Source organism: Mercenaria mercenaria, chromosome 5 (genome assembly GCF_021730395.1).
Source record: "Mercenaria mercenaria strain notata chromosome 5, MADL_Memer_1, whole genome shotgun sequence".
NCBI classification, from domain to species: domain Eukaryota; kingdom Metazoa; phylum Mollusca; class Bivalvia; order Venerida; family Veneridae; genus Mercenaria; species Mercenaria mercenaria.
The window spans coordinates 72617486-72643628 of record NC_069365.1 but is presented as its reverse complement, the minus strand read 5'-3'; the positions used below and the strand labels follow the sequence as shown (position 1 = coordinate 72643628).

The 26143-nt window shown below is 33.1% G+C and overlaps 2 protein-coding genes across 6 annotated transcripts; one reads left to right on the top strand and one right to left on the bottom strand.

Moving 5' to 3' along the window:
• The first annotated feature begins 30 nt into the window (after positions 1-30).
• LOC123557600 (uncharacterized) lies at positions 31-26143 on the top strand. Of its 5 annotated transcripts, XR_008371055.1 has the most exons (8): positions 33-503; positions 11672-11695; positions 14927-15051; positions 16426-16729; positions 17520-17612; positions 19225-19272; positions 19668-19739; positions 19920-19933. XR_008371055.1 is itself a non-coding variant. In XM_053543936.1 (6 exons), exons 1-6 carry the CDS (start codon positions 80-82, stop codon positions 19955-19957), a joined length of 987 nt encoding a protein of 328 aa, XP_053399911.1. In that variant the 5' UTR covers positions 33-79; the 3' UTR covers positions 19958-26143. The 5 variants fall into 5 exon arrangements, 1 of the variants encoding a protein (XP_053399911.1); XR_008371053.1 differs by lacking the exon at positions 19225-19272 and having other exon boundaries at positions 31-503; positions 17520-18581; positions 19920-26143; XR_008371056.1 differs by having other exon boundaries at positions 32-503; positions 19225-19739; positions 19920-26143.
• Positions 21662-25902, bottom strand: LOC128557131 (perlucin-like). Its single transcript, XM_053543937.1, has 4 exons — positions 25793-25902; positions 24270-24355; positions 23073-23163; positions 21662-21985 (listed from the first exon to the last, which is right to left on the bottom strand). The coding sequence occupies exons 1-4, from the start codon at positions 25833-25835 to the stop codon at positions 21693-21695; spliced, it is 513 nt and encodes a 170-aa protein (XP_053399912.1). The 5' UTR covers positions 25836-25902; the 3' UTR covers positions 21662-21692.

The window sequence follows — 26143 nt, the reverse complement described above, 5'->3', positions numbered from 1 at the left end:
TGTTTATGTAAACATATTTTCTAAAAATAACTCGTCATATGACTGCTGTAACATGAGATGAAAAGGCTAGAAATAAAATATGGCGTGTTATAATTTAGATTTACCTCATGACAAGGATTTCCATGTGTTTGTGTGTTATGAAAGCAATAAGACGAATGAAGTGCGGGCGCTTGTGGACAACTTGGAAAAGAACGGGATTAAGTGTTGTTATTCTGATAGAGACTTTATACCCGGACGCTCAATTATGGAAAACATTTACGAATGTATCAAGAAGAGCATGAATATGCTAATTGTTCTATCTGAAGACTTTATGAACAGCAAGTACTGTTTACACGAATTAGAAAAAGCGGTGAATCTTAGTATTAACGGAGATTACAATCTTATCCCTATTAAGATTGAACCTTGTGAAATTCCGGAATGTATCCGACATTTGACACACATTGACGCAGAAGAGGAGATAGACACAGCACATACTAAGATTATTGACGCTGTGATTCATAAAGGTATTTATCATTGAATTTTTCGTTCCTGTTTTATGTGACCAATATTGTAGATTAACTTTGTTTTGTGTATGGTTACGTAAATTCAAAAACCAACACAGTGTAGTGAAAACACATTTCGCTTTGTATATATGAAATTGTATGCAATTTTACAATTTTTAAGGGGACGCAGACTTTGAAATTAGAAAAAAGTGGGTAGGGTATGATAAATTTTATCTGGAAAGAAACAAAGTTTTGGTACATGAAATGTATACTGTTTCAACTGTTATTAGTATACAAAGGAATGCTCACTGAAATAAAGATGAAAAAAAACCGCTCAAATAAGAAAGTTATTGTTGAATTACATACGACTTAGTGTGCACATTCAAAGTCAACAATTAATATATTTTTATGCGAAACTAATAGCACTTTACCTTGGCCACACATTTATCAATATCCTACAGACACTTATTTAAAGAAAAAGTGAAATATGTTCACTATCTTTATTTTCATTTTGCATAGTTAAGCTAAAGCACAGTATTTAGTTTGTTTACAAAGTAGTGCATATGAAAAGATATGGTGGTCAAGGAGGACCACATTCCAAAACTAAAAGAGTATATTCCCCTTAATACAATAAACATTAATTTTTTGTTACAGAAGTCGAGTTGTTTGCAATAAGGGCATAGAAATGATGATTCCATTATCAATTTTCAACTTGGTATCCACGAAATACAAAACACATTCAACAAACTATTGAAAAAAAAATGTATTTTCTTAAAAATCTTTAAAATAAGGTATGAAATTCGATGAGAGGTCGCATCAATGTGAATATGTGCAAAATAACTTTCAAATCTCAGTCACATAACTTACTAATACACTGCAGAAATGTCAATGATCACACTGCGAAAAAAGTGTTAATATACTGGAGTGTACGGGATTCCGTATATTACCCATATACGGGAAGAAATACGGGAAAACTAAAATACGGGCGTGTACGGGACTTGTATATTTAAAATTCCGTATACTAATAAAATACGGATTTCGTATACTTAAGAAATAATAAGTTCCCAAACGTGGTTTATCGTAGAATAACCCGAGTTTTGAGTACTTATGTGTAAGAATATATCACGAACGCCGTAGGCCTGAGTGATATAATGTTTCGCATAAGAACAAAAAACTCGGGTTATTCTACGATAAATCACACTTGGGAACATATTATTTCGATTCTAACACGACATACTAGTATCAACAGTGTTAGAAGAAATGGTAACTACTTTTTACGACCGTAATACGGGAATTTTAAAAAGGGTTATTCTGATCGTATACAACACCGTATATTTCCCGTATATGTCTGGTGTACGGGAAATAAATTAAACCGTATATTAAGAAAATACGGGACGTATATTTCCCGTATATGTTTCGTAAACAACCTCGTATATTTCGCGTATACGGGATATGAATAATTTGTATATTTCGAAAACACGGGACTTATATTTCCCGTATATTCTTCGTATACAATTCCGTATATTGTCCGTATATGCCGGAAATACGGGATTTAAATAATTTGTATATTTCAAAAATACGGGACGTATATTTCTCGTATATTCTTCGTATACAACTCCGTATATTTTCCGTATATGCCGGAAATACGGGATTTAAATAATTTGTATATTTCAAAAATACGGGACATATATTTTCAGAACTCGACAAAAATACAATTATTCTCACTTTTATGCCATTTATAATGTGTCCTTGAATTCTCCACTATACTTTTCATAACTCTGTTTCCATGAGTTGCACGAGACTGCTGTCATTCACGTAAAAATACCGTCTAAACGTAGTTAATTGTAAATGCAGTTCAAGAAAAACTTAATGTCATAACGTATCATGCTGCAAAAAATGGCCAAATAAGTAGCCTAAAACTGGTAGTAGGTGGTCTGTGATTGTGCACATCAAATTCTGCATACCAAAATGTTCGTCAGAATCTGTAGCGTTCAGAACTGCCTGATGCCAGTTTCTAGTCACTGGGCAAAGTTTTCAAATTCAAGATGGCCGCCAAGATGGCCGCTGATACATGAAAATGACATACAATATATAGCATTGCAAAATAAAAGCATTTGAATGTTGTAAATTCGTTTTGAATTATTATAACATTTTTAAAAGGTATAAAACTGCAAAATTATATGCATAAATCGATAAGAAATAATTAAAACTTTTTGACACATTTTGTACCAATTTCATATGGACTAAAATGTGATAAATACTAATTTCTTGAACATACTGTCTATATAATTTGTTTTTGAGCTTTACTGTTGTACCTTACACTATGCAATCCCGAGTTGATCAAGTGATGATAAATTGTAAAAGCATTATTCTTTTGTTAAAAGGTACATTTTAATTATTGATAACAGATATATTTAGTGGGTGGGGTAATTTAATATCAAACATATGTAATGATAGGTGAAATTAGAAACAAATTAATAATCATCTTTTATAATGTATACATTCTACTATACATTATCATTATCAAAACAATGTAAAATACGAAATATATATTTAGACAAAAATGTTAAACTATTAAGTTTTTTTTAAAAAATGGCTGTCAAGATGCTGCCACAATGTTTTTGAACTGATTTGTATTATATTCTGGCAACAACACCTGAATAAGAATATGCTTCAGCTTGTTGATTTCTTTACGTTATATAAATCGTAAATAAGTTTATTATTCAAATGCATTGTTATTTACAGAGTAAATTGTAATATTTCTTGACATTTATAAAATAAATGAAACAGCATAATGGTGTATACATGCCTACCAGATATAGGCTGAAAATGTAAATATTTATATACATATCCAGTGAATAGTTAATTATTAACAGTAGCATGTTATCAATTTAGCTCATCTGAGCACAAAGTGCTCAGTTTGAGCTATTGTGATCGCTCACTGGCCGGCGTCTGTCTGTCCACACTTTCCTATAAACAACATCTGCTCCTAAACCACCGTGCTAATTTTGATGAAACTTCATAAGGATGTTCCTTCGATAGTATTCTTTAAAATTGTTTAACGAATTGAATTTCATGCAGAAGTCTTGTTGCCATAGCACGGCTACTAAACGCTAGCGCCACCACCAAATTGTGGTGATAAGGAAATGAGCTATCGACATTTCCGTGGTGCAGCTACCGCCCGTTTCTATTTGTAAACACGTGAGTACAATTTATATTTTATCTTATATTTTCATTGATAGAACTTTTTTCGAAAATCGGAGAATGTAGTTCCGTGTAACAACACTTTTACTACAGGTTGGCTGTTATTTCATTAAAATATTATGCAAATTGTGGTGTCAGGAGCTTTTCTCCGGAATCTGACTGTGGCACATTTTCATATCGGCCAGTATTCGAACACCATTCCGATGAATAGACACACTGTAAGAACATACCTGCGCATGCAAATGGTGCAGAAATGATAAATAATTATATACGCACACACCATGAATAATAGAATCTCGGGTTAGAAGAAATATACCAAGATTTTTAAAAGTGGTGGCGCTATAACTCTAGTGATGGCGCTATACAGTAGTGGTGGAGCTGTTACGACATTCAATAATACGAACTGCTGACGCGTCCAGAACAAAACAAACGCAACATTTTTCTAATCGATCATTTTCCTGCAAATAATTATGTTATTAAAGAAAGAAAACCACGATCATAGTGTATTTACCTTTATGAAACATTCTCTATCCCCCCCCCCCCCCCCAAAAAAAAGAGAACAAAATACTCACAGACCCTTGGGACACATGTAGTCAAAGTAAATATTTATTCGGGTCAAGAAAAATAGTAGCAATACCTTTATTTCAAACGAAGATTTGTGTCCAGGCAATAATTTGAAGACAGTGTAGAATTTATTTTTATATTAATATTCTGAAAGTTACTTCCCTTTGTTTTTATACGTTGTTTGCATGTCATTGTAAACAAAAGACCTTACTTTCACAATTATTTCTGAAAAGTGAATACAGTACATTTTCAATTCCAATCGATTAAATATGATTAATCAATTAGGGCTTACATGTACAATCTGAATCCATATATATTTAGATTATTTTATTTATATATTTTGTTGAGTAACGTAATTTTAGTATAGTGTGGGATAGGTTGATATCATCGATTATTGTAGAAATTTTCGTTGCTTGCAGACAGACATTTTTATATATAAAAATTAAATATATTAGCCACTAATCATATACAACAGCGCCACCACTACAGTATAGCGCCACCACTTGAGTGATAACGCCACCACTTTCGAAAATAGTCGTGTTTTAATTTTTTACTGTGTTTTTCGTAATTCATTGATGTGTGGGAATACGTGTAATTCATTTCTACACCATTTGCATGCGCAGGTATGTTCTTATAGTGTGTCTATTCATCGGAATTGTGTTCGAATACTTGCCGATATGAAAATATGCCACTGTCAGATTCGGGAGAAAAGCTCCTGACACCACAATTTGCATACTATTTTAATGAAATAACAGCCAACCTGTAGTAAAAGTGTTGTTACACGGAACTACATTCTCCGATTTTCGAAAAAAGTTCTATCAATAAAAATATAAGATAAAATATAAATTGTACTCACGTGTTTACAGATAGAAACGGGCGATAGCTGCACCACGGAAATGTCGATAGCTCTTTTCCTTATCACCACAATTCGGTGGTGGCGCTAGCGTTTAGTAGCCGTGCATGGCAACCGAAAATAATTTTTTTAGAAATCTTCTCGTCCAAAACCACATGTCTTAGGGCTTTGATATCTAGTATGTAGCATTATCTAGTGGTCTTCTACCAAGATTTTTCAAATTATCCCCCTAGGGTCAAATATGGCCCCGCTTTGGGGCGAATTGGTTAATAAAGACGTGTATATGGGGAGAACTTTGATAATCTTCTTGTTTAAAACCAAAGGGCCCTGGGCTTTGATATTTGATATGTAGCATCATCTAGTGGTTCTCTACCATGATTGTTCAAATAATATCCATATAGGATCAAATGTGGCCCCGCACTTGGGATAACATGGTTTATACAGACTTATATAGAGAAAATTATGTAATCTTCGTGTACAAAACCACAGGGCCTTGGGCTTTGATATTTTGTATGAAGCATTATCTAGTGGTTTTTTAACAATATTGTTCAATTATCTCCTAGGGTCAAATATGGCCCCGTCCTTGGTGTCACATTGTTGATATAGACTTGTTTAGGGAAAACTTTGAAAAATTTTTGGTACAAAATCACATGACCTTGGGCTTTGATTTTTGATATGTAGCATTATCTAGTGGTTCACTACCAAGATTGTTCAAATTATATCCATATAATCAAATATGACCCCACCCTTGGGGCGACATGTTTTATATAGACTTAGACTTATACAGAGGATAAACTTTGAAAATCGTATTGTCCAAAACCACAGGGTATAAGGCTTTGATATTTGGTATGTAGCATCATCTAGTGAGCCTCTACCAAGTTTGTTCAATTATATCACAATGGTCAAATATGTCACCGGGGGCACATGGTTCATACAAACTTATATAGAGAAAACTGTGTAAATCTTCATATACAAAACCACATGGCCTTTGGCTTTGATATTTTGTATGAAGCATCATCTAGTGGTCTTCTAAAAATATTGTTCACATTATCTCCTAGGGTCAAGTATGGCCCCGCCCTGGATGTCACGTGGTTTATATAGACTTATTTAGGGAAAACTTTGAATATCTTTTGGTACAAAATCACATGGCCTAGGGCTTTGATATTTGTTGTTTAGCATCGTGTAGTATTCCTTTACCAAGATTGTTCAAATATACACTTGGGGTTAAAACTGGCCCCTGGGAGCATATGGTATAAAAAGATTTCTATAGAGAGAAACCTTTTAAAAATATTGTCTTAAACCATTCGGCCTAGAGCAAAGATATTTGGTATGCGGCATGCTCTTGTGATTCTCTACCAAGATCGTTCAAATCATGACCCTGGGGTCAATATATGCAACGCCCAGGGGGTCCCTTGTTGTTCATTGATATGGGAAAATCTTCTTGTCCAAAACCATAAAGCCATTTGGTGTTTGGTATTGTCTACTATCAAGTTTGTTCAAATCATGACTCTGGGGTCAAAATTGACTGCACTCCGGAGTCAACAGTTTTTACTTTGGCTTATATAGGGAAAAGCCTTTAAAAATCTTTTTAGAAGCCATAAGTCCCAGAACTTAGATATTTGGTGGGTGGCATCCTCTAGTAGTTCTCTACCAAGATTGTTCAAATCGTGTCCCTGGGGTCAATATGGGACACGCCCGGTCCCTTGTTTTATATAGACTTATTTGTTTTTGAAGCAATCGCATAGCAATTTGGACCACAAGTGTAATGTTTGATACAAATTTCAATACTCGTCTTGAAAAAGAAAGAAAGAAAGTCCGATTTCATGGCAAAGTTTCAACGTAACCATGTTATGTCTCTTGAAAGTGCCGACTGCATTTTATTGACGTTATGGCAGGTTTTTAAATGCTTGGGGCACGGGCTTTGTAACCCACATTCTAGGATATGGCAAAGATATTCCTTGGACATATATTGGTAACGTCAAGATGTATAACTAATGTGAAGCAGATACATATCATTTTTGATAAATACAATTGCAAGCACCAGAATGAAAAGAGGTGACATACACATATCTAAAAATATATGTACAAGAACATTAACGAGTTCTAAAAAGATTGGAAAAGTTTTCTCCTCCTAAATGGACAACACAAAGAAAACCTTGCTCGTTCAATTATACAGAGTATATACTGCAAAATGCAAGGAACAGCATCACCAACAATGAAGTATTAGTTAAACCTTGGTGGGCAAGGTGATAAAGCAATCGAAGTTTCTGTTGTTAGTTACCATGGAATCTAATAATGAAGATGTCCGAATACCTTCCACCAACAGAGAACAGTTTTTACCAGCACTTGCTACGATGTTGCTGTCAGTTAATGGTATGGCGGAATGCACTTCCACGAGCAAGGGACTTCGGTTATGATTACAATGGAGAGAATAAATACTTAAAACATAAATTAATGATACAGCCAGTAGCTGCTCCAGAGCTTTTGCGATGGCCATACAGGAGACATAGACCATGGTATTCGTACTGATGACTGAACAGATATTATGCCTGATTGTTACAGTTCACATTCATTCAGGTGTATGTTACTTCTTTGAAACTTTCTCATTTTTGATATATTTTAATATGCAGAAATGTTTGTTACTTAAACAGAAGTAACAACGTCTTACAAGTAAACTTAAAATGACCAATATCGCCTATGTGTGTTCTTAGCATGCATTTTGTATAAATCTTCCATCAAAAGATTTTTAGCATCGCCCAGTTTATATGTTTTCAGGCAGTATCTTACGAAATTTCCATATATTTTATCAAATATATTTTTCAGTCATAGGAAATGAGGACTGATGTTGCATTTGCGATGGCAGTGCACTATATACAGACAAAGACATGACATTGTGTAAAAATATGCTTAAAATTTTAGCCTGCATCGTTTGTGACAGTGATTCAGATGACTCAAATATATTATGTCAGATTGTATCAGTCAACATTTGTTCAAATATATGTTGTTATTTTTTTTGTAAAATGAACTTACAAGAAGTGTTCTCTTTTTTTTAATTTATTTTTCAATCATGAATTTAAAACATACAGATAAAACAAGACAAACATACATACATTTTTAAAAGTATCTAAATTACACTAGGATACAATACTTTTCTACGCTGTTTTATTGAAAGGAAAATAATGTATCGTTCAGTTAACGAAATGTTTTAAAAGAAGAAGGTGTTTAGCAGGCTTTTGAAAGCAGCTAGGATGTGAGCTTCCCTGATCTTGACTTGATTGGAGAGCAGTGAATGAAAAGGTGCGATTGCCATACATCATGGTTTTAGTTTTTGACATAACCAGTGACAGCGTGTCTTGTGATCTTAGGTTTCTGACCGGTTTATACACTTCTATCATATTAGGGGATAGTTTGTGTAAAGCCTTAAAAGTGTGGTTCAGAACCTTGTCTTGCTCCATGTATTTCACTGGCAACGAATGGAACTCCTTCGGAATCGGTGTTATATGATTGTGATGGGGCGTCTTAGGGATGGCGCGAACTGCCGAGTTCTGGTTAATATAGTTATAAGTTACTGCAGAGCAGTACATGTATTTCTACAAAAACAACTTATGTTTTACAAGTATACTTTAAATATGCATGATTGTGTGTATTTGACGTATACAAAGATGCCCCATTAATAAGTTTCCAGATAGCCTCTTACATATGTTCTCAGTGGCCTTTTTCAATCTAAGGATTTTCAACATTTTGCACTGCTATAATTACCTCATACTTTTATAGTATGGGGTAATTATAGCAGTATAATATAAAGAAAGATGTTTCCTTAAATAACAAATAAATAAAATTAACATTTTGGTTTTTCCAGTGTACAGGAGATAAGGCACTGAAATGTGTAAACATGTACACAAAATACACATCATGTATACTAGTGACTTAAATTATTTAAATCATACTATGCCAGTTTGTATCAATCAACATTTGTTCAATGTATGTTGGTTTGTAACTTAGAATTAACATTCTAAAGGTTATTCATACATATTTATAAAGATGTCATTGCAGAGCAGTATTTACTGATGTTTTACTATCTCACACGCTTACAAGTAAACTTAAAATGTCGAAGACATTATTACGTATGTTGTATTTGAAATATTTTTACAATCTCTTTTTACAAGAAAATGACCTAAGTAATTCAATCAGTATCTTATGTAATTGCTACAAAATTTTCTATAAAATGTAGTTTTAATTTTCGAATGAATATTTCTGTTTCAATTACTTTATAGAACGAGTTAAGAGACATCTGTTTATTTAAACATCGACCCTTGTCATAATGTGAAAATAATATCTTTTCATCATTGGCAGATTAACCACGATTATTCAACTTAGTTTTACTAATGTCGCTATATACCAAATTTTCAATTTAATAATTCCTTTGTACGTGATTGTTCTGTCCAAAAGAAACAGTTAGGACATTAAAAAAAAAGCTACATCTTTACTTAACATGAATTTTAATGTATTACACTATAATCTTATATAAGTGTACGTAGATTTACCCAATCCACTTAGCTGTTTACTCAGCCCTTGATTGTTGGATTAATCGATAATAAATTAATTAAAAGCTGTCATTTAAAATACTGATGATATAGTTTATGAAATTTCTGAACATAATAAAGCGAAGAATTTGAAAAAAATAAAATCAAGCAATTAAAATCATAGAATTATTAAAGGAATGTATCTAAAACAGTATTTTTTTCTTCTTATAATTTTGCATACAAGACCCCCTATATCTTGTAAGAATATATTTCAATTTACTTTAAGATAAAATATACTATATTTTAAACTATTCCGCAACATAAACTTGTGTAAAATTAGGATCATGCCAATAAAATTGAAATATATTGTCAAGTCAGTTTGTATAGTATGATTTTTAATTTTCGGCGGCCATATTGGCGGCCATCTTGAATTTGAGCACTTTGCCCACCATTTAGATTCTGGCATCAACTGCTTTTGGAAACTTCAGACTGTCACAAACATTTTGATATATAGTTTGCGATGTGCACATTCGTAGACCACCTACCCCTATGAAAGTGAATTCATTTGCGACAGTAGTAATAATAAAATGTTGAAATAACAACTACACTTACACTGATCTGAGTAGCAGTCGGTTTATATGTGACTTTATTAATTCATTTTGCATTTGTTATTGTTGTCAAAAAGTATAACGGAAATGCCTCACAACTGAAAACGGAAATGACTTCGATTCAAAAAATAGTCCACTGTAAGTAATATTTTTGTTGATAAACATCCATAGAAAATAATACTTTTCAGATATTGAAGACGCAGTTCAATACTTGATATGAAATTATAAACATCGATATATTTTTTTAAATTTTACACGTGCTGGCACCTATGTTGTCTCCCGTTGACTATTAGTGTTACCGTAGTTCGTCCAGCGCAGTAACACTTTTTGCAGTGAATCTCCGAGAAATCGTGGGAAAATTAAAAACCAATAAACTAAAAATTAACCACTTTTTAAAGATCAATTTCAAGTGCAACATCTAAGATACCTGTGCTAAGGTATTCATTTTGTAGAATGTCATGTTATGCCCTTGCAATGCTAATCCCACTCTGAATATTTTTTTTACATCATTTATTAATGAGAAAGATGAGGTCTATCCCGAGTTGACATGACGGGACGTTAAATTTTTACCAGTTTAAGCAAACCTGGTGCTTTAGAAAAAAACCCTCAGAAGTACAACATTAATTGTTGCACTTGTATTGTAAAAAATAATCTGTTTTCCTTATACAAAAGCTTAATATTTTGTGTTGTATGTACTTTCACGATGACCTAAGTTTTCTTTAAGTTATTACATTTATAGTTCCACATCCTTATCCACAAAGTGCTGAATTGTATCGGTGTCCATGAGTATTATAACAATTTAGAAATGTGATTTTTATCTTCCCACCATCAATTTCTTAGTTACATATGGATTCAGTTTAAAACTGCATTAGTAATGTCCAAATTCAGACGATTAGTCGGCACACAGCTTGTTGGTAACCTAATACTGGATATTGTATGCTGTCTTGAAAATCCATATCAGGCGAGAGGTAATATGGATGCCTCGACAGCGTATATCCCGTATCCAGTCACCTACAAGCTGTGTAAAAATAACATCAATTTCGTATTGAAATTATAAATATTTTAAATATGTACATGTTTAATACACTGTATTTGGTATTTTTGTTTAATGTATGAAAAAAAAATCTTTCAGTTATGTTTTCTTCCGTCCATGATTTACCGTTGGCTTATATTTCGTTGTGTTTATATTGCTGTTTTAGTGTGATAAAGTTTTTTTTCATTATTCATTCGATCTTTTCCGCTTATACTACGATGTTTAATTTTCAGATAGTACCTTAGCCGTTATAAACATGATAAGTTGTTTTGTTTATCATTTCATATACATAATGATAACATGTAAAGAATAATCAGATATATTTTTAGATAATCGTTTTCATTTTACAGTTCTTCAGGAATTTGTTTGCATATTACTATAAACAACATTTCATTTTAATTTAGAAATCAATTTAGACGATGGAGAAGGTAAAAAAAATCACACTATTAACAGATTGATATGTTTTAATCCTCCTCCTTCTTCTACTACTTCTACTAACTATTGCTTTTTCTACTAACTACTACTACTACAACTACTACTACTTCTACTACTACTAACTACTACTATTACAACTACTACTACTACTACTACTACTTACTGCTATTACTATTACTTCTATTACTACTACTGCTACTACTACTACTACTACAACTACTAACTACTATTACTACTACTACTACTACTAACAACTTTTACTTCTACTACTATTACTACTACTGCTACTTACTACTACTGCTACTTACTACTACTTCTACTACTAACTACCATTACTTCTACTACAACTACTGCTACTTACTACTACTGCTACTAATTCTCTACTGCTTCTACTTCTAACTCCTACTACTATTACTACTATTACTGCTTATCCTTCTACTACTACTACTGCTACTTTTGCTACTACTACTACTTCTAATACTAATACTACTTCTACTAACTTTAACTTCTCCTACTATAACTACTATTATTACTACTACTAACTTCTACTACTACTACTTCTACTGCTGCTGCTGCTGCTACTACTGCTACTACTACTAACTATTTCTACTGCTACTGCTATTACTTCTACTTCTATTTCTCCTACTGTTACTGCTACTAAATACTACCACTACTACTACTACTGCTAAAACTACTACTACTACCTTCTACTACTGTCTGCTATACTTCTACTATTAAGTTCTACTATTACTGCTGCTGCTGCTACTACTACTAACTACTACTATTTCTACTGCTATTGCTTCTACTACTACTGCTACTACTAGTACTAGTTACTACTACTACTAGTAACTACCACTACTACTACTACTTCTTCTTCTTCTACTACTTATACTACAATGTATTTCTACTTGTAACTATTTCTAATTCTACTACTACTGCTGCAACTGCGGCTGCGACTGCGACTGCGGCTGCGGCTGCGGCTGCTGCTGCTGCTACTACTACTACTACTACTACTACTACTACTACTACTTCTACTTATATTACTACTAACTACTATTACTATACTATTTTTACTACTACAGCTGCTGCCGCTGCGACTGCAACTGCGGCTGCGGATGCGACTGCGACTGCGACTACGGCTTCGGCTTCGGCTGCGGCTTCGGCTTCGGCTGTGGCTGCGGCTGCGGTTTCGGCTGCTGCGGCTGCGGCTGCGGCTGTGGCTGCGGCTGCGGCTGCGGCTGCTGCTGCTGCTACTACTGCTACTGCTGCTTCTCATATTTTCGATCTTTTTGAACAGTATTACATCATTTTATGTTGATATTCATCCATATTCTGAAATAAGAATATAACAAACACGTGGTTAAAGGAATATATGTAGCAGAGATAAGTTTCACTTGATTACTTAAGTTTATGAAATAATTCAGTTATTATATTTTTATTTATATATTCTTACATATTTTTAAAACAGTCGTATCAGACTCCGTAGGCCGTTGTATCATGTTTGTACTCTGTGATCTATTGTATTGTATTGTACTCCGTGTTTGTTTTACTATGCCCAGTCATGTGTACACCCATGCATTTGAATTAACATGTTTTGTAAGAAAGGAGACGTTTTCATTGCTCTTGCACAAATAACAACTTTTGGTGCGAACTAACATTTACACGGCCATCTATTCATCATTCTTAAGAATCATTTGCTAGTGAAAGCAAGTTTCTTAAGAACTACTTCTGTACTTTGGCAAAACGTCCTTACCTTCAGACACCTTGCTACCTTTATACTTTGGCAAAATGTCCTTACCTTTGGACACCTTGCTCTTTAGTATTGAAGTGTACATTTGTTAGACGTTTCTGGTAAGCTTTGTTCTTGTGGAATTTAGTAATAACTTATTACTAACCGTGAGAGACGTATTTTGTGAAATCTGTATTTTTCGCATCTTCTATTTTTGCATTGTAATTATACCCCCACCAAACGTCGCGAAATCTATTATCTCAGTTATTACTAAATGGATTTGATTCAAACTTAAAATAGATGTTCCACCTTATCACCCACATCATGTGACACAAGGTGCATAACTCTAACAGCAAGTTTTCATGAATAGTGTCCCCTTTTACTTAGAATTTCAGGTTATTTTTGTTGTATTTTCACTATATCTCAGTTATTACTAAATGGATTTGATTCAAACTTAAAATAGTTGTTCCACCTCATCACCCACATCATGTGACATAAGGTGCTTAACTCTGACATCAATTTCTTATGAATTATGTCCCCTTTTACTTTAAGATTAAGGTTGATTTTGATGTATTTTCACTATATCTCAGTTACTACTGAATGGATTTGATTCAAACTTAAAATAGATGCTCCACCTCATCACCCACATCATGTGACACAAGGTGCATAACTCTGACACCAATTGTTCTTGAATTATATCCCCTATTATATTTAACTTTGTACTGAGTTTCTTCCCCTTAAGTTCCAGGAATAAGTCTATTTTTAGAAATCCTATTTTTAGATTTTCAATATTTTAGGTATTTTTCTAACTTTTTTTATTATAAGTCCTATGCAAAGAGCAAATACATTTTACTGTGGTAACATGGGTTGGTAAGACATTGTTTTGTATCCACTTTTAGTGTATCTCTAATATTAGAGATTTTTTTATATTTACTACTATTACTATACTAGTATTATGCTAGTATTACTTATATGTGGAAGCCCAGGATGAAGCAGTCCAAAGACAAGTAAAATTCTTTTTAAGTATTAAGCTTTTTTTGACATAAAAGTGAATCTCTAATATTAGAGTTTTTTTATATTTACTAGTATTACTATACTAGTATTACTTATATGTGGAAGCCCAGGATGAAGTACTCCAAAGACGAGTAAAATTCTTTTTAAGTATTAAGCTTTTTTTGACATTTTTTTATATTATTCTAAGTATTTTTTTACATTTCTTGTTGGTTGCCATTCTTCTGTGACAAGACCGTATGGTGGGGGTATGAGTCACTCCTGTGACAGTTCTAGTTCTTATTGTTTTTATGTTTCTTGATTTTATTGTTTTATGTTTTAGGTTTCTCTTCGTGTATTATACCGGTACTGTCCTACAAATAAATAGATGAAACTTTACAATGGTTGTGTTAACCATTACAACCAAACTACCACTACTACATATATGCACAAATGATAGTTGTTAATGTTTATAAATCTACCAACATACATTTTATTGTAATAGGAAGCAATGGAAAACATATGAAGTTTAATATCCAAAGTAATAAGACGAGCTGTATGGCTCTACCGAGGTATCGTCTTCAGCTGATGGATATTGACAGGGCAAGGATTTGGAATTCAGGTTTCGAGGTATTTGAATATCTTGTTATAGTATTAAGCAGTTGATGAAGTCTGAATTATACATATCTACTAAAATCTAACTTTCTGATGTATTTTCAAGGAATATATGCACAGTTTGGATGATTTGAAGAAATTCGAGATAGCCGAAACCCGTACTCTGACTCCTGGCTTATTTATTACAGAGCCCACATAGGCCGTTGCTAGAGCGGGCATAGGGATGTTAAACAATTTATTACCTCATGTAAAAGGTCATACTTGGAAGCCGAAAGTCAACCCGGCCTTTTTGCTGTTCGGTCTGTAACTCAACAATCCATGAATGAAAATTAATATCTTAGCAAAATGTACCCCCACCCCACGCCCACCCCCACATAATAAGACAAAGTGCCATGCACAACTTTCAAACACCTGTCTTAAAGGTCAAGGCAGACTTGGCAGTATAATTTCAACATAGCATGAACAGGGCCTGTTTCATGTCCGGTCCATCTCCGGTTCATGTCAGGTCCAGAACTCTGTAATCCAGCAAGGGATTACAACATTACTTGGCGTAAATTTTACCCACGATCAGACGACGTGTCATTCGCAACACCCAGAAGCTTATCTCAAAGGTCAAGGTCAAACTTGGAGGTCAGAGGTCAGTAGGGTTTCTATCCTGTCCGGTCCATAACATTGTAATACAAACATGATTTAAATTTTAGATTGCACAAAAATTCCCCTGGATTAGACGAAAACCTTGGCTGGTAGCTTAAAGGTTAAGGTCACACTTGGAGTTCAAATGCCAAACAGAACTTTTTTTCCTATCACTCTCCAATTCTTTAAGGGTTTTAATATTACTTCGCACAAATACGTCCCATAGTAAGGCGACATGTCATAAACCACAGTGAGACACCGAGATGTGCAGTACTCTAACCTTTAGCTCAAAGGCAATATCGCACTTGAAGGTCTAATGTCAGTTTTGATATTTAACTGTCCAGTCTATAAAATATTTTTGATATAAGCTTATGAGTGATATGAACCCAATTTGTTGGTGAACTTTCTTCAGAATTACTTCCCTTTAATATGACGATTCCTTACATTTTTTTCTCATATCTACCCACCAATTTATAATGTTATGCCATCAAAACTGAGTTTAGAAACTTTTTATATTCATAGATGTTATAAGCTATCAACAACAGTAGATTTTTGTATATGAACATTTTAATCCAAATTTTGTGTTATAACTTTTTTGCATATATATAGTACAATATTGTTTAAAGTTGTTTGACAGACATCAGATCATTATGTTATAATGCAGGAGAGGAAATCAGTTGCCTTCCAGTAGTGGACCTTGTATTGCATGGCAAAACTTCATTCATTTGATTGAAACATATTTTACTGTCCATTTAGATTTCAGCAAATCTTCTCGATGAAATAGAAGATGCTGTAAATGGGTCGTTTTACATGCGAAACTTGCATATATGGAACAACGTTTATTTGATAATTTCCGCCATATGGTTAGGCTGTTTATCACTTCTGGTGATTTTATTTCTTCTGCTACTTCTGACTACGAGCGGAAAAGAGAAAACAAACGTTTATCAACCTGTTGGATATGTTCTGATAATTGCTTTGCCGGTGGTCCTGTTGGCAGGAATACTTTCTCTTCTTCTTCACTGTTTACATACCGAGAGGAATATTCAACTTACTTGTAAAGGTATTTTTTTATATTAATCTGTTTTCAGCATGTGTCTTTTAACGTTTGGTACTATGTAATTATATAAACCTAGACGATAGCGGAGGTCAATATTACTTCAAACTGGTGAATATCACATCAGATCCAAACACTCAGTGTCAATAATTGTTTTACGTCAAAGCTAGATTTTTAGGCTATAATATTTTAAAACCAAAGCCAGTGTACATATTAGTACCTCACAATCTAACAGGTACGTCAGTAAAAATAACAACGGCATGTTTATGACGTCACTTAGATCGACGGTGTCTCAGGTGTATATTTTTATAAACGATATTCACCAAACGAAGACTTGATAAAATACTAGGCAAGTTTGAATTTGCCTTTTTCTCTTTTTACGAAACAGGGAACAAATCAGTTTCTCCTAGATTTAGACGTAGTTTTATGAAGGAAACAAACTGTTTTACTTCAGAATGTATATAGAGGGAGAAACCAAACTGCATTTTATATGGTATAAATGCAGTATGAAAGATAGCACTATTAACCAACAGACATTTTCCGCAAGCTTACCATCTGTTATTTATAGAGAAATATTATGTTACTGTCTTTATGATCGTATGTTCATCCGACAAATCGGATAAAATATATACCTCGAAGTCAATAAAGAGGGGGATAAATTTATGTTTATAGAAGCAGTAATATGATATGTGAAAAGCATCTATGAGCTACATGACAGACACTTTTATCCTAATTGTGTCTTTTTAGAAAAGTATTGAATTGGAAATATGTTTTGCATGATTTCAACAATTAATAGGCTTTCATCGTTTTGCGGAACTCAGTCTGGAAAATCAGCACCGGAAACGAAGAACAGACAGGAGCAATATTCTACATTTCAGAAGAACCATGTGTATCCTTTTGTATCGTGTTGTTGAAACATTCATACATTTTTTTACATATTATAAGACATTTCAGTACAACATATAGAGAAAATCTTTTACAGTATTATTTTTCAAAATATTGTTAATGACAATTAACCATACTTCTGGAAAGTAAATGCGATATAATGCGATAAATATCATATCATATCAGTTTTATATAGTACCCTTGTCATGATTACAACTATAATTTGTTACCATGATGTACAAACGCAGCCTCAGTTTAGAGTACGGCATTCAGCCACTGACAGTACAGATTAAGAGCAACCTGGCTAGAGGAACAGACTGAAAGAAAATCCATATGAGAGACAGAGAGAATAATATAGCCTAGAAACTTTTGAATAGATAGTCTGCGTTTTTTATGTGTCTGGTGTAAAGCATCCTCATCCCAAGGGTTTAAAGCAATACTGTAAAAGTGGCAGGTATTATAAACCACAGTTTAGAAATTCCAGGCCCGGAATTGAACCTAGATCCTCCAGATGGACAGTCTAATTGTTTAACCACTAAACCACCATCCAATTATATCAGTCTTATGATCAAAACCAATCATAAACATAACTTCCCTCTATAATATACATTTAAGGGAGGAATATGACGCCTTATCAGATATTTATTGAAAAAACAATCGTCAAAGGTACTTTGTGAACGTACACAATTGTTTGAAGTTCTTTTAAAACTTTAAACAAATATAAATAAGACTATCTAAGGGTAAACCCTTATACCAAATTATTTTACTTCATTTGTACACTGATTCTTGTTTAAGCGAACCCTGACACAAATGAACATCAATATAATACGGCCACATGTACGATACAGGATTTTTAGTACATTACGGATTTTGTTTTCCGCCTGTTCACATTTTCTTGTAAAGTACAAGTCATATTGTTCTTTAAAAAATAACGTACGTTTATGATGAAAAAATATGAAAACCATTCCAAGCTGTGAGTTTTTTTCAAAACTTGATTTTAATGACCGAAATCTTTTTGTTGTTTAAGGGACAAGTTTTCTCTTTGACTTTATCTGTTTAGTAATTTCAAAGATCTTTCCAAAAATGTCAAGGTTTATATTTGAATACATGTATAATAAAAACAGCCAAACTTTAGAACTTTTAAAGATTAAAATTTCATAAGCGTTGTGTGTCACCTTAAGTCACTCGTTCATATCAGTGCAGAATGGTGTCATGTGCCGGTAGAGAAGTCTGGAAATACTTGTGAAGCCTGTAGGAGTGTATCAGAGTAACTCACCGACCATTCAGAAGTGAATTTGAAATGTCCAAATTCCAAGTATACCATAAGCATAGTTTTACGGAAGGAAATTATTTCTAAATTATATACCTTATCGTGTAACAAAAATGTCCAGTAAAGGGTCAAAGGTTTCATTCCATTCTGAGCAGGCTAAAACGGCAACCATCTACATAAAACAATAAAACAAACGAAAATAGAAAAGGAAGTAGTCTATAAAATTTCGCTTTTATGTCATTCAATATGAACTGGTGGAAGTAGTTGGAAAATATATATTATCAAATTAGATAGGAGCAACAATTGTTATTTTAAATTCTTAAACCCTTAACATGTTCAACTACAGAATTTGATAACACTTAATATCATGCGATACAACTTCAAAAAATGCAAGCTGGGAATATTTTTATATTATTCTTTTTATACTAAAGATTTGCTTGCATTTGCAATAAATGATACATTAAACAAAATAATTTACATTTACCCTGCTAAATTTCTGAAACAGACTAGTCCATCTTCTATTTGGGCAGTACCACTTATTATCTAAAAGAGGTATTCACTGAACATTTACTGACTGAATAGCGATCCGTGCAGGATGTGCAGGCTGATCTTGGTCTGCACTGTTCGCAAAGGCAGAATCAGTTGAAAACAGCAGGCTAAAGGTTAAGATTATTATCACTGTTACCGAACATTTGGATGCTTACTATAGTGGTAAATTAGGACGTGTGGAAATTTTGTTTACTTGACTGCCATATATCAATAACGTAAATATTGCTCTTACTCTTTCAGAAATACTTTGCAAGAAGGTTGGAGACGAGGCCAAATTTGAAGCATTATTGGTGGAAGAACGAGACAAAAGAGGTACATTCAAGAGTACTTATCCCCGCAAATCATCCTATTTAGATGAAAGTTGAAAACTTTTCAGTTTTATATTTCTGGAAGTGTCGTTATTTTACAGAATGATGTCTTTCGAAAAGCAACTGCAACATAATATAAGATATCATTAAGCGTAATTATAGATTTTTCATTTCTGTATTTCAGGAATGCACAAACAGAGTTTTCGATGTATTTTTATGTAATCATTCAGATAGAATGGAAATAGAAAGTTCAACTCCGCGTCACAAGATGGCGAATGGTGCTAAGTGCGCATGCCTGCTTGTTGAAGAATGGCTAGATACACTAAAATATCAAAGTCACAATAAAACGAACTAAAAGATCTCCTACTACTTTTCTTCACCTACAGTCTTAGTGCATTCAATTCTGTTTTTTTTCACAGTGGGTCACATGATTTTTAATTGGATAATGGAATTTCTAGACGGACAGAAAACATTAAACTTTTATCTAATGGCTAATTGAAGTTGTATATACAGTGTATGTACATCTTGAAATATGATTTTCCTAAATCCTTCCTTGGTAATTTTGTATTTCATTTAAATGAAAGCTTGAAGAAAATTGTGGCTGTAAAAGTGTTTGTTTAATAACTTATGTTAAAAATAAAAATATACAAGTAATTAGGTAAACGCTATCACGTTTCTTTTCTGTGTTATTTAAGAAATATATCGCGGTTTAGAAGTTTGAATTTCGGCGTTAAACATGTATGCTTGTTTAAAGTATGTGGCCTTAATGCGTATTTAAACATAGCCATGTGTTTCATACGCAGATGGAAGTTAATAAACAGCGATTTATATCTTAATGTATAGTTTTATTTTCTCCTCCTTTCATCTCGTTTTAATTGATCTAATGTTGTATACTTTTGAGTTACAGATCATTGAAACAGCCAAATCTTCAACTAAATGCGGCGGTTGAAATAGCAAACGTCCAAACGTCGTGTCACAACGCACACATTCTTTCGGTAACGTCCGATAAAGCACTGTTAATATTTGATATTCTTGCATGCTAGACAGGATGTTCTGTATTTTTGCCGGTGCTAGAAAAACTAGTATAACACATTGTAGTGTAAGACGACTCGCGTGCTACAATTAACGAATGAATGCATAAATCCATACGCTACTGCTCAAAAGAAAAAATATTTATTTTACTTAATTTCTTCTATCAATTAAAGAATATGGCATGCAAGAAAAAGAATCAAACACTAGTTGACATCTGGCTCCCGGGTAACTGTTTCTCGTAACTCGGCAGAGCCTCGTTACCGCCTAAACAGTTACCCTCGAGCTAGATATTTCAATCCGCACCTTCAACAAGTTAAAGATTCTTATATCATGTATTCTGTAACTTCAATCGAGACTCGTTACCACCTAAACAGTTACCCTCGAGCTAGATATTTCCATCCGCACCTTCAACCAGTTAAAGATTCTTATATCATGTAATCTGTAACTTCAATCAAGTATGCCACACCATGTTTGGTTCTATACCTGGACATTTTTGTTAAAACAGTTCTGTAATTTTGAGGAGGGAAACTTTGGAAAATACCTCGTCAAATATATTATATATCAGCATCGAGTGATTATGGAGAAAAAACTTTATAATCACAAGATTACTTGATTTAACAATTCTAACTAGGCCCATAAATATGCATATATCTACATATATGCATATTACTCGCCCCTATTTATTTAGTGGAAACTTTAAAAATCTTCTTGTCAGAAAGCATTGTCACAACTTCGATATAACTCGCATATACTTTCAATATAGTTTCACAGATACTTTCCTTTCGTGAACATCTACCAGAACTCTTCATGCAGCAAACTGAGCAAATTACGGCTATCATGAGCGATACATGTCCATCATGGCCTTCTTGTACAAAAAAGTGATAAAAACAACAACATAATTTTGCATTTATTTTTCTTTAATCAGTTAAACACTATCCATCTCACAAACAAAATATCTTCCTCGAAAACATTTCTCTATCCGCCAGTGTCCACTTGGATACATCAATCCTGCTGCACAATTTGTGTCGTAGCCGGTATCACAGGTTTTACATCCATCCCAGTTTGTATAGTTTAGTGACTTCATACTGGTCATCCATACCCAGGTACCTTCTTCATTCAAGTCCGTGAGTCCGATCCAATAGCTGGTGCGCATTAATTGTGTCAAATCTGGTGGGCTCACTGTCGACACACCGTAACCATGTGAACTAGAGTATCTGTCTAAAATGTATATTTAGATAAAAGAAAACTTTGCATTAAATATAAATTATATTGTAGACATAAGTATCTTTGTTTTGACAAAATTATCCATTCATATGACATAATTATGTAACTTACACTGGACATTTATTTCATTAAATATATATTTGTACCAACTGTGGATAACTTAAACATTATTATATCAATGTTGAAATACCAACATTTTCTTCCCATCAAAATATCATCCTTAATTATGTTTGCATTGATACAAACCTGGAAAAATGTTAGAAGCTTATTTAAGTTTCTTTATAGAGCAAAAGAGTTAACAGTTTATGTTTAGTTTATTAGTTTATTAAAGTCTCATTCATGTTTAAAACCAACATTGACATTTACAATAAAAGCATTAAGACAACATATACATGATTAATCAAAAAAGATTTATAGGAGACTAGAACATGCACATTTTATGTCTTTGCATGTGGTTTTGAAAAACAATATACATGCATAAACTGCATAGAAGAAATCAATCAATGTGTAGAGAAGACTGTAATACTACAATATTCGCGATTGTTTTTCAATAATCGCGACCAGGTTTACAAAACATTCTGACGGAAGATAATTAGGCAGTTTGGCGGCCAAATCGTGATGGTTTCTAAATGAAGAGAATATGCTTTTCGCGTTCAAGTCGCGTCAGTTTCTAACCGAAGAAAAATATATTTTTCGCGATCAAATCGCGACAGTCTCTACTTAAAGAAAATGTGCTTTTCGCGATCATATCGCGACAGTTTCTAACCGAAGAAAATATGCTTTTTGCGTTCAAATATCGCCAGTTTCTAACCGAAAAAAGTATGCTTTTCGCTATCAAATTGCAACAGTTTCTAACTGAATGAAATATGCGTTTTGCGATCAAATCGCGACAGTTTCTAACAGAAGGAAATGTGCTTTTCGCGGCGATCAAATCGTGACATTTTCTAACCGATAAAAAGCTTGTTGATGATATTATCGCGACATTTTCTAACCAAAAATATTGTTGATGACTAAATCGCGAAATAAACAATTTTTAATCCATTATAATATTACCCATACATTATCAACAACACACTTTTACCATTTAATTGTTTTGCCACACCATTCAAAAAGTTGTCTTCACTCTCGCTATCGATTTCAACCAGATAACCTCCCAGTATCTTACACATTGACTGTAAAGACAAAGCAGATTATGTATTTCCTATTTCAAATATTTAAATGTAATTACATCATGTAAAAGTATACAGTAAAGAATTGTAGCATTTTATTTCAGTAACAAAGTAAATTCCAACAAGTATTAAATTATTTATTTTTACTTTTTACGGTGCAGATATTTAGATTATAAATATCAGGGTGGCCAACCCGCGTGACTTTTAGATACCGTACCTACGGAGTAAACGTCCCGACTGAGGTAACATTTTGCCTATATTTTCCTTATTACTTGACGGATTTTCATCTGATAAAAAGCGTCGAAGACAGCAAAATGAGTTCTTTCCTCCGAACAAAGCCTTAGTACTTTTCTTAAACACTTCGCCAAACTGCATTTCTTGTAAAAACTGTTTAGATAACGTACACACTTTCGCAGTTAGGCGAAGTGTTTGAGAAAAGTACTGAGTAATAATGGCAGATGTTTTGTTCGGAGGAAAGCACTTATTTTGCTGTCTTCGAAGCTCTTTATGTTAACATGTAGGCAAAATGCTACCTCAATCGGGACGTTTTCTCCGTTTGTAAAGTATCCAAACGTCACGTGGGTTGGCCATCCTGAATATCGTCTATATCGTATGACTGATTATATTTATCAACAAGCTAATGATGTTAACTGAATTTTCACCACATTAACGAATTTTAAGTATAACTTGGTGTTTGTATAATTTTTTTTAAAGGAAAATGGAATTGAATTTGCGTACCAAAGTTTCCAGAAACATCTTTTAGCAAATAAAAATGTATTTGAGGGTTAAAGTGTGTTCCAGAAGTAATGGATCGTTATGCTTTTCCAGTAAATTTAATTCATGATTTTGCTATAACACTCAATTATAATGTCATAATGTCATGTGTATTACCTAATACGGAAAAACAGTTTTTGTCTGTTTTTCCGTGATATAAAAACATAATTTATTTTCATAAAACCTTTTTTCAGCACCGCTACCGTAATTATGACAAAGGATGTATGAATATTTGTTTAGATTACTACGTTTTAAACAATGGAATGTGACAAATGTCAAGAAACTAACGTTTAAACTAAGGAGATGTTACACAAGTATTTAAGAAATATACATACGAATGCTCCAGCCCAGCTAAATTCGTCACTGCTGAAGTTGTAACATGACTCACCAAAACTGTGCCATCCACTTGGACAGTCAGCAACTGTAAATGAATTAAACTAATATGCATTCACTGTTGATACATGTAATAGCTTTTTAATGTATTATAATTTCTCATTACGGCTTTTTACTACCATTTATTTCGAACGATTTGTTATAGAAAACACGTCTAATTCGTCTTCAATTTTATGATAACTTGGCTTGACTCAACTTTCACGAAATTCAAATTTACTGTCAACATTCATGGAAGACACTTGCATTCGTGCCTTTTTATTTGTAAATGCAAACTAGGGGCTTCCAAATTTCCAAAAAAAATCAAAAAATCTGACAAACACATTTTTTAAAGTTACGTTTATATTAATTAATTAAAGGAATTTTTAGATAATGGTTATGTCAGAATTAAAAAGTTTTTCTTAGTTAGATATTCATTAGGTAGCTGGCGAATATCAAGGTTCAGACATTTATAATTTAGTGACATCATTGAAAAAAATCAAATTTTAGTATTCAAATTAATGATTGAAAAGTGTATACACAATATATTTTATTATATGCAAACGATACTATTCTTTTTACCTCAGGTTATATCAGATTTTCTTAATAATTGTGTGGAATTAATAAAGATAGTAAATTGTGAATAGGGATAAGGAAAATATTATCTATGTCAGGCGATAATAATAAATGTTTAATTTTTTATCTATATATGAAATAAATATTGATAGATTGGACATGGGTAATTACTTTATTTACTTGACCTCTGTGTGTGACATTGAATTATAAGCAAGAACCCAGGGTTTAGTTTTGTATGCGACATGCCAAACTATTTGAATATCCATCAATGCAGAAAATGTCTTCCAAATATCTGACATCTAAGTTGAGTATTGATCTGAGTTTACATGTGGCACATTGCCTTGTCATTGTTAACTAAAGAGTTTATTTTATGTAACACAACACTGCTTGAATGGCATGCCGGTCAACAGGCAAAACTACTTACGCTAGGTCGTTTAGAACTCGGGCATTAGCTTTTACTATCGCCGGTAAGTCATTTAGTAAGTGTAAATGATTGCATAACTCTTTCTGTGAATCACATGGCCTTTGCTTGTACTATTGACCAGTCTACAGTCTATAGCTTCATAGGTTAAAGTAAGAAGATATGAAAAGTTATAATAATAAAAACTTATTGGACGGCTTGCTGGTCCATAGTCAAAACTATTCTCTGACAAGTCATTCAATATGTGTATATTGTCATACCAAAAGTTGTAGAAGTAGTACAATATTTTTTCTTTTTTTTCAGGAAAAACATAACAAAACGCTAAAAGTTTCTGTCTAAGTCCTTTCTGATATCACCACTAACAATATTGTGAAGAACTTGTATTCTTTGAAAGGTTCGACTATGTTATTGATAAAATTGTTGAGATAATTTTTTACCTGTGATTATAGGCAAAAAAAGTCTTATTCCTTTTGAAGTAAAAACTACTAGTACCTGTAAGTCTAATCGCAGATACTATTAGGATTAATTTAAACATTTTTACAGTTTTCGAAGAGCAGTCGACTACAGTAGATCTAAAATGAGCCGACTTAGATGTTATTGTGATCTTTACGCATTGATAAGGCAACATGATAGCGGCGAGCGAGTGCATTAACCTAATAATCTAAGACTCTACAAACAGATATTAAAAGGTCAACCAATTTCAAAAATTATTTTCTGGTTAACACGTAGAATTTAAATATTAGTTACGTGTTGTATATGTTTACCGTTCCAAGGTTGTGTCACATTATTGCTCTGTATGTATTCAAATGTACATAATCTATAATACATACACTGTTAAAGTGG